The sequence below is a fragment of the Penaeus japonicus genome, unplaced genomic scaffold (assembly GCF_977035675.1).
Source record: "Penaeus japonicus unplaced genomic scaffold, GWHDUDI00000001_assembly GWHDUDI00000015, whole genome shotgun sequence".
Classification (NCBI taxonomy): Eukaryota; Metazoa; Arthropoda; class Malacostraca; order Decapoda; family Penaeidae; genus Penaeus; species Penaeus japonicus.
In genome coordinates this window covers 4,125,211-4,134,790 of record NW_028234417.1, presented here as the reverse complement: position 1 = coordinate 4,134,790, position 9,580 = coordinate 4,125,211, and the positions used below count along the sequence as shown (strand labels likewise).

The 9,580-nt window shown below is 38.6% G+C and overlaps 1 protein-coding gene across 4 annotated transcripts in view; it reads left to right on the top strand.

The window, feature by feature from the left end:
- Window positions 1-9,371, top strand: part of LOC122251971 (BTB/POZ domain-containing protein 7) — a 42,210-nt gene extending 32,839 nt beyond the window's left edge. For all 4 annotated transcript variants that reach the window (XM_043014239.2, XM_043014237.2, XM_043014240.2 and 1 more), the window contains 11 exons: window positions 449-601; window positions 813-1,514; window positions 2,658-2,792; window positions 3,054-3,204; window positions 3,517-3,674; window positions 4,666-4,815; window positions 5,069-5,231; window positions 5,394-5,554; window positions 5,660-5,803; window positions 6,237-6,416; window positions 8,676-9,371. In XM_043014239.2, coding sequence (XP_042870173.1) covers window positions 449-601; window positions 813-1,514; window positions 2,658-2,792; window positions 3,054-3,204; window positions 3,517-3,674; window positions 4,666-4,815; window positions 5,069-5,231; window positions 5,394-5,554; window positions 5,660-5,803; window positions 6,237-6,416; window positions 8,676-8,891 — 2,313 coding nt within the window. In that variant the 3' untranslated portion in view covers window positions 8,892-9,371. The remainder of the gene's footprint in view (window positions 1-448; window positions 602-812; window positions 1,515-2,657; window positions 2,793-3,053; window positions 3,205-3,516; window positions 3,675-4,665; window positions 4,816-5,068; window positions 5,232-5,393; window positions 5,555-5,659; window positions 5,804-6,236; window positions 6,417-8,675) is intronic.
- Window positions 9,372-9,580: the final 209 nt, after the last annotated feature.

Here is a 9,580-nt window from a genome sequence, read left to right as displayed (position 1 = left end):
GGAGGTAAATTCATATAACATTGCTGGTCTCTTGTATATGCCCAAGAGGGAAAGTGTGAATGACCTTGTTGATGTGATTTGGTATGGTGGATGGTAAAAGAATAAAAAGAATTTTTACAAGATAATTACAAAATCTTCAGAGTTACTGTCTGATGTTATGGATTTGTGTTTCCTTTTTTCATTATGGTAGTATTCCTGTCACCTTTGAAAGAAATTGAGTTTTATATAGATTCTTTTTTAGGAAGTAGACAGAGATCATGATCTATTGATTGTTTTATGTAAAAGATTGTTATTTGACTAGTATTTCATATGAGACATATACTTGGCCATGTATCTCCTTTTGTTTATTCATTGTTTATAACTTCAAACCACCTCAGACTTATACCAAACAACACTAGGTATCCCAAAGAAACAAAATCTGTGATTATAAGCATTTCCTCTGATCCAGGCTGACTTGGCACGACCGCCAGCCCCGACGTACAAACAAGATCTCAGTGACCTGTTTGACTACAAGTACTGCACGGATGTTGACCTGGTGTTCCAGGGAGCCATCTTCCCCGTCCACCGGGCCATCCTGAGTGTCCGTTGTCCATACTTCCAGGTATGGTTGGTTCTCTTGGTGTCTGGTGACACCACTGAAAAAGGGGGCTTCATCATTAAACTTTGGAGCTGTGGTTGGGTCAAAAAGTGCAATATTTATTGTGCATAGATGTAGAATACTATATATGAGAAATTTTATTAGCATACTGGATATTCAGGAAATTATTTGATATGGATGTTGCTCTTACAGTCCATTTTCTCTGATATTACAGGAGGTGCTGAAGAAGATACCTGGCTATGGGGCCCAGATTGGTGTGGATATACGGACTCCTGGGATAGACATTCCGATGTTCAGTGCTCTTTTACGTTACTTATACACAGGGGAATTCAATGCATATGATGGAACGAGTAAAGCTCAAATGGGTCTCAGTAACTTGGACATGTTAATGCAGTTGTGTGAGGAATTTGGGACGCCCAACCCACTTGAGTGTGATCTTAGGTACCTGTTGGATTCCGGTGATTATGCGGACTGTGTGTTAGTGTTTTCTGCAAGTGGGGAAATGAACCAGTCTGATCAAAATGGAGAGGCAGGTTCTTCGGATTACGGTTTCCACAATCGGTTAGAACTTTACTGTCATAAAGCTATTCTCAGTGCACGCTCACCATTCTTCAGAAGCCTGATTCAGCGCAGACAACGATACAGTGAAGACATGTACGAACGAGGAATTCCCCAACCAACGAGAATAGTATTAGACGAAGGTGTCATACCCAAGAGATATGCCAGGGTGCTTCTTCATGCCGTGTACCTGGACACTTTAGACCTCTCCTGTATCATACGTGACTCCACAAGCACCAATAGTCTGAGTGAGGCACAGAGCATTGTGCAGACAGGCCGCACTCACATGACAGTTGTGGAAGAAGCTATGGAAATTTACCAAATTGGACGTTTTCTGGAACTGGACATACTAACCCAGGTACTGTAATGTCTGCTGGCACATGTTTTGTTGTACTAGTTAAAGCCTTAATATCCAATAACCCTTTCCTCTTTTTTCTCATTATTACTTGTTAGTTTTAAAACATATGGTTGATTTATTTGTATATGTTTCCCCATAAATTATCATATCTTTTAACATGGCAATTTGCAAGCTACTTTTGGGAAAACTGGCTATAACTTTAGTAGGAAGAAAAGCTTTAAATATTCAACTTATTTGAGAGTGCTCTGTAAAAGCAAATCTCCAGAAACATTCTGTAAACCATGGTGTTCACTTTTTTGTTCTACTTTTAAATAAATGGGTTTGAACAAAAAGTAGCAGCCAAATACATGTAGATCAGTAAATTTAAAGAACTATATACTGGTGATATTCAAAAATAGAACTAAGAGAAAACTTTTTTTTCCCCCAACTATCATCAATAAAGAATAGAGTTGAATAGAATATAACTGGTGATAATAGACTGCTAAAAAAAAAAAACCACACACACACACACACACACACACACACACACACACACACACACACACACACACACACACACACACACACACACACACACACACACACACACACACACACACACACACACACACACACACACACACACACACACACACACACACACACACACACACACACACACACACACACACACACACACACACACACACACACACACACACACACACACACACACACACACACACACACACACACACAAATCAATGACTTTGTGCATCATATGCCAATTTATATTGTCCTTAATTTGCCTGCATGACTAAAATGTCAAAATACCTTGCTTATAATCTTTGACTACCATCAACATTGTATAGAATGTTGTAGTTTAGGTGAATCTCACTTTGATTCAATGTTCAGTGCTCAGTGATGTTTAAGATTACAGATGAAAAGGCAAATGTTTACAACATTTATTTATCCCTAAGTAGCTTGGTGCTGTTTTTTTCTGAAGAAAGTGCTAGCATTTATTTATTATAATTGTTTTTTTTTTTTTTTTACCATTTACACTGAATCTCCTGATATTGGATTCAGCTGTCCCTTATACTGAATCTAGTCCTCTAAACACTAGAAGTCTTGGTAAATATAATGATGTGCAATCTCTCTCATCAGGGTTGTGAAGATCTTATTGTGGAGTCGGTCAGCCTTGATAATCTGGTCTCAGTTTTGCGCTGGTCTGGGGAAGCTCATGGTTCGGCTTGGGTGCATCGCCAGGCATTACACTTTCTGCGGGAGGAATTCTCTCAGGTAAAAAAAAAAAAGTTTTGAAGAGTCTTATATATATTTCTGTGACGTGCAATTAGATGAAGATTAAATGTCTTGGAGTAAAAGTTCATTAAAAAAATTTTCTCTTTTGCTTTTATGAAATTTCAGATGACTCTTTATTTTAAGATAGATAAGATAAAAGATATAAGGTTCAGTGGATGTCTTTTTTTTTGCAAAAATAATTGTATAGTGTATTTAATGTTGTACTTTGTATGGTCTGACCAATTTACTGCTATCCCTCAGGTTGCTCAGTCAGGTGTGTTGCTGGAACTGGATAAGTCAACGTTATTAGAAGCCTTGATATCAGACTTCTTGCAAGCGGCAGAATTAGATGTCCTGCAGGCGACACTGCGATGGGGAGAGCACCAGTTGCTTCGGCGGATGGAAGATAGAGGTTGATATAACTATACTTTTATATATATGTGATTCTGAAGCTAATAATTGATACAGTAAATCTTAACTTTTATTATATGAAATTGTTGATTTATAGTACTTTTATTATATGAAATTGTTGATTTATAGTACATGATTAGATCAGTCATGGTATTTAGAATATGTCGTATATATGTAACTATTTCTTTTTTTTCCCTCCCATTTTTTATTTCTCCCACGCCTTATCCCTGTTTTATGCATTCCCCAATGCCCCCAAAATTAAAAAAATGAATTCCTTAAAATGTTTTACATATTTCCTTCTCTGTTCATTTAGAACCCAATCTAGTATCCCAGACGGCCCACTCTGTAACTCGTAAAGGGTTGAGAAAAAGGGATATGAATGATGTGGAGCTGCGAGAGATACTGTCAGAGCTCCTGCCTCACGTTCGCATGGATCATGTTTTACCTCCCAACCATGACATTCTCACACAGGCAAGTTCATGTGGAAACGTGTTTGTTTATGATTTAGATGCTCACTTTAACTTGTGAGCAGCAAAATAGCATGATGTTTGTTTTTTTGGATGTAGCAGATAAAAAGATAAAAGCTTAGTACATATATCATGGCAGTTAGAGTCCCTTTTTTATGGGTTTTTATATGACATTAGATGTATGTATCCACCCATTGCTGACAGGGTCCTCAGGATGGTCACTATTACCCAGAGGAGTTTTATTTTTGAGCAAGGAAGTTTCACCCAACAGATATATAATACTGGTTGTCATTTTTTGTGTTAGTTTATATTGTGAAACTCAAATGTGCTATCTTTCAGGCTTTATCAATATTGTAATAGACTGAAATTGTATTATAGGAGTTGCTCATTATGTTCTTTACACTCAGTGTAATAGAAATATTAGTTTTATTGGAGGACAAAAGGCAACTTAAGTTTTGTTTACTTTCATAAACAAATACCATCCCCAATGAAAATAATATGCAGAGGTAGGGGAGAGGAAGGAGACCTGTGCATATGACTGTGAGTGCAAGAGCATAAATTGTAGATGCTGCAGATGGTCTAGGTCACCACCCTCTTCTCAGTCTGCCTGCACATACTGTATTGTCGGTATTTTAGAGCTGTAGGTCAGCCTCTTGCTGTGTATCATTGCTCTCTGAAGATAGTTATAGGTAGAGACCATAGATGAACAGCCTTCAAGGCTTCCTTTCCTAATGGTACTAGGAGAGTGGTACCATCTATGTTACTAGATAGTTATTACTCATAGTATAATAGAGAAACAGTATTCCACTCTCCCCTAATGGCAAATATGCCACAATGACTTTATGCTTGTGATTACACCCTTCGGGGTTGAGAAGGGTTTTATAATGTATTGATGATATCATTCAAGATAGATGTGTTACTGTAGGAGGATTATTGTACAATATACAATAAACAAAATTTTAACTATGCATTAATTTTCTTCATATTTTTAACAGGCTATAAAACGAGGCTTGGTCTCAACACCACCAAGTCATATGATAGGAGATGATACAACAAACTACCGGGTGAATGCTTGGATACGAAGTAAAAACAATGGTTTGTTTGTCAAACCCAGGCTTTTTACCCCATATGCTGAGGAAATAAAGGTTTGTTTATGATATCTTTGTTATAGGCTGAAGGCAGACTAATTATTTGGGGATACAGGGACATGGGAGGCACACGCTGCTGGTTTCTTTCACATTTGATTCCCACAACAGACTTGTGGAATAGGAATGCATTCTGGAATATCAGTTTTCCTAAAATAGACATTCCAAAAGGTCACATGCCTTTTAGATACATAGAAAGTTTCTGCACTTTAGACAGAGACATAACTTTTCATTTTTTTCTTCACATCTCTAGTCTGTGGTAGATGAACAGACTGCTGGTGGAGTGGATGTGGTCCGACTGCAGTGCTACGTCTCCCACATCCCTGATGCACTATACATGGTAGAAGACAATGCTCCTCACCAACCAACTTATGCTCCATCTTCCACTGTGGATGTTGTTGCAGCTGCTATACCAGGTGAGGAAACTTTACTATTATTGTTATTATAATAATTATTATTTTTTAAATGTATGAAGTGATGAGAGGGATAGTTTATTATTATGTAGATTTACTCTATTTTCTTTATAGAGTAGTGTAGAGTTGAGTTACATAGAGCCTAATTGGTTTATATCTCAACAGTGCTATCAATGGTAAGGCGTGAGAGAGAGCTGGTGTCCACCCCAGGCTATCAGCGAGCTGCTTCACTCCTCTTTAGTGACCGACGAATGCTCAGACGACAAGTGCGCTTACGTGTTGTGAGGGAATTCAACTTGCCAGATTCTGTTGCTGATGTGTTAGAGGTCAGTTGTAAATTGGTTTGGCAAATTTGATGTTGGATTTGACAACTTCTCTTACCATTTGGGATCATTGAAATATGATTGATTTCTAAATTTAATTTGTAACAGGGAGCTTCATACACCGAAGAGGAAGAGGAGGAAGTGGAGAAGCGTTGTTCAGTCAGGGACGAGGGCAGGTCCAAATTACATCATCCAGAATTCCTCTTGAATCCACTTCTTGATCCCCCTCCGCATCACTTCCGTCTTATGCAAGTGAGTTTCAGATGTAACGTGTGAGGAGTAATAAGTAAATTTCATTTTTGTTGTACACAAGCTAAAAAATGTCACTATTATACCATGTTTTTCTGGATTTATCTTTGCTCCAGAGGACCTGTAATCTAACGATGTTTACTTGTAAGGTTTTTCCTTGTCAATCTGATGTACTGCTTGACACAGGAGAAGTAATTCCTTTTTTTTCCTCTCTTTTGTCTCTTCATGATTGGCATGCCGTATCACACTTGTATAATAAAATATTTGTTGAAGTAGGATGTTCCAATTGTAAATGAACATCTAAATCTAAATTTCTCATTTCTTTAAATTCTAAACGGTAAAGATAATGAGTAATAAAAATGACTTTTTATCAATTTATATTTTTCATATAGCATTAGTAGTACTATAATTTTCCCTTCTTTTTATCATTCTCTAGGGTGACGAGGGGCACTTGAGTGATGTGATGCCAGACGTAGCCCTGGCCTCCTCCTCGCTGTCCGCCCTGCACTTGGGAGGAAGCAGCTTGGATGACCGTCACCTTGGCAGCCTTGAGGGCCTTGAAGACTTAGAAGGAACACAGATGTCATTAGATCTGGGTGATGGCTCCCACCACCAGGTAGGGATCTAGTGCAAAGATTGTTATTGAATGGAAGGATTGGCTGTAAAGAAGGGGAATTTTGTGCATCATTTCCAGTATTTGTATTTTGTGTTGAGCAGTCAGAGAATGTTTGAAGAACTATTGGGAAACAGATAGATGGTTTGTTACTGTCCTATTGAATTAGATTTAGGAATGGTTGTTGTTGAAAGCAAAAAAGTATATAGATATTGGTTAGAAAGACCAAATGAAATACATTCATATATATGTGTAAATATAGATATAGATATAGATATAAAACTAGATGTATATTTAGTAAATATGTACATGAAGCAGACACATAGTATCAGGTATGAAGGCTACATTTATAGACTTTTTAGGAAAAGGAAAGTGATTTTAATTACCTTTAAATATAGAAGGAACAGGTGCACCAGAGTCACTTGAGGTTTAGATGTGCTTGGAAACATGCATGTATGTACCGAGAACTATGCTTATATGGGCTTTTGTTGTCTTGTTATTTATGTTTTATGATTGAAACACTACATATAGCATTCTAGTAATTATCTAAAAAAAATTATGAATATTTAGCTGGCAATTCTGATGCATGGTGACAGATATACCTTTTTGGTCCCTCAATGTCTGGTACATAGGTTATTGTAATCAGTTATGAAATATTGCAATTTTCAATTGAGTTGACCTAATGCAAGCATACCATTTGCATGGAACATCCAATAATTAGGGAATATAAAAATATGAGAAAAATTCATCTGGGCAACCTAATATTGAGTATTTCATGTTGCACAGCTACAACTCATAGTTTGGCCCATGACTCCTCTGTGCCAATACAGCAACTTTTTAGGAGTCCCCACATTTGGTGGCAAGGCCTACATCAATTCAATGTTAGTACAGTCCTTAACCCACATGACGACTACGGTTTTTCGTGGTTTCGCGTCAGACGACGCCGCGGAGATATCGCCGACGGGCGGCGCTCGGGCGGGGGGTGAGTGAGCGGGCAGGGCAGCCACGCGCCGCGGGCCGCGCGCCCGAGAATCTGCGTTCGGATCGGATGTTGCGAAATCGGTATAGCGACCAGACAGCAAAAAAGCCGGAATGGCCCCGGCGTGAATGGGTTAATGGCTGGTTTGCTGAATGTCCTCATGAGAGGTAGCTTGGCTCTCAACAATTCCTTGCTGCTACTGCCTTCTGTGAGCCTGCCACTCATTACATGTTTGACTGGCTTTCTTGCCCCCTCCAAGGCAGTTGGTCATGGTGGCTTCCTCTTGTTAGACTGGGCCAAGGCTAGTCCATTCCACTGTGCTTCTCACTTTGGCTCTTACAATTATTGTTACCTTCTTGGTCAATATTAGGATTTTCCTTATATTGTGACAATAGAGCTGATGGATGGGAGGAGGGGTTGGGAATTGATGTGATGCCTAGGATGTTTTTTTTTTTTCTCTCTCTCTCATTATGTGTCTGCCCAAACTCTTGAATATGCCATGCAAACTGGAATGGTTCCATGAAGTCAATTATTTTTATTGATTTCATGCCTAATTGATAACTTTTGTGCCAGACCTCTCGGACAGATAGAGATAATATTCCATCGGTCAAATGTCTTGCTTTAGTTTGTTTGTTAGGAAGTTCTTTGACTGAAATATGAAAAAGCAAGTACAATATCATTGTAATATTAATTACACAGCATATGCATGCATACAGTCATGTGCAATTATTGTCCGACACATTATACCTGCATTTGGGCATCTTCAGTTCCTCATTTGATTTTGGAACTGGGATATATTAAATCAGTTTGTTTTGCCAATATCAGCTATATCCAAATCAGAAGAATATAGAGATATGAAAATAATAGGGTCTAAAACATGATATATAATGAAGAATCAAAAATATACAGTTAAATATATAGCTCCTGAAAACAGCGACTTACTGAAATGATGTTCTGTGAAGCCTTCTTTGTTTATGTCTGTCATATTAAAGCCATAATTTTCCATATTGTTTTCTCAGTCTTATGAATGAAGATGAGAATGTTTGCCTCTCTGATGCTGGAGATTTAAATTGATTTGGATGTATATTTTTTCTTGTGACAAAAAAACAACAGTGTTAACTGGGATAACTGAACTGAGACTGAACAGTGAAGTCAGCCTTTTGCATCCTAGTATGTTGAATATGTTGAAGATGATGTGTTTTTTTGCTTTTTTTATAGGTCCTGTTTAGCTCTTTGGAATTTTATAATACTTAAATCTGTAATGCTCTGTTTCACCTGCCCAGGTTGGGTCTCACCTCACACTGGGAGGCTCGTGCAGAAGAAGGTCCAGCAGACGCCGTCGGCTGCCACCACACTTCACACCTCCACCTCTGTCTGGCCACCACACGTACGGGGGCCCTCCTCCTCGGTCTCCACGCACTCCCCCCCTCAGACCTCACTCCTCCACTGCCACTGTGACCCGCCATCATGCCACCACCACACCCCCGCTGTTCCTCTGACATCAACACTTCCACTCCTTGCATTACCGCAGTCACAGTCACCGACACTACCATCATGTGCGCTACTCACCCCCCACGAGGCCGCGCACACCCATGTTCTAAATGCCGCTAAACTTCAATCGCTTCTTTTATGTCAGATTTGTTAATGGTGTATTTCCGAGCGATGGATAGCATGTATCCATTTGTTTTTAAGGGTGAAGCTAAGGAAGGTAGAAGAGAGGCAACCCTTAAGTCCTGTTTGCCAAATTGCTAGTGAACAAATCTGATTAAAAAAAAGAAATAAATAAAAAGTAGGTTGAACACACTTTCCAACACTGCCGAAATATTTCAGGTGTACATGATTATTCTTCAGTGATGAATCGGCATCTCTTAGCGTCATTTTAGTGGGCATTCTACATTAAAAGCACGACTGTGGAAGCAAGGCGTGGAAGAATGGAAGTCATATTTTGCATTGCATCTCTTCGATAAAGAAAAAACAAACTAAAGATTTTCCTTACTTCAGTGTATCCTTTTATCTCTCTTTATTTACTCTGCTCATCTCTTCATTATTGCATAGAAAGATTTTAAAAGATGCCTTATTTTCACAAGTAAATATGTCTTGAAAAGCATATTATTGGCTATGAAGGTCTTTTAAACCAGATATCTGCTGTACAGACTCCTTTTTCTTTATAGGTTGATCATGTTGTTAC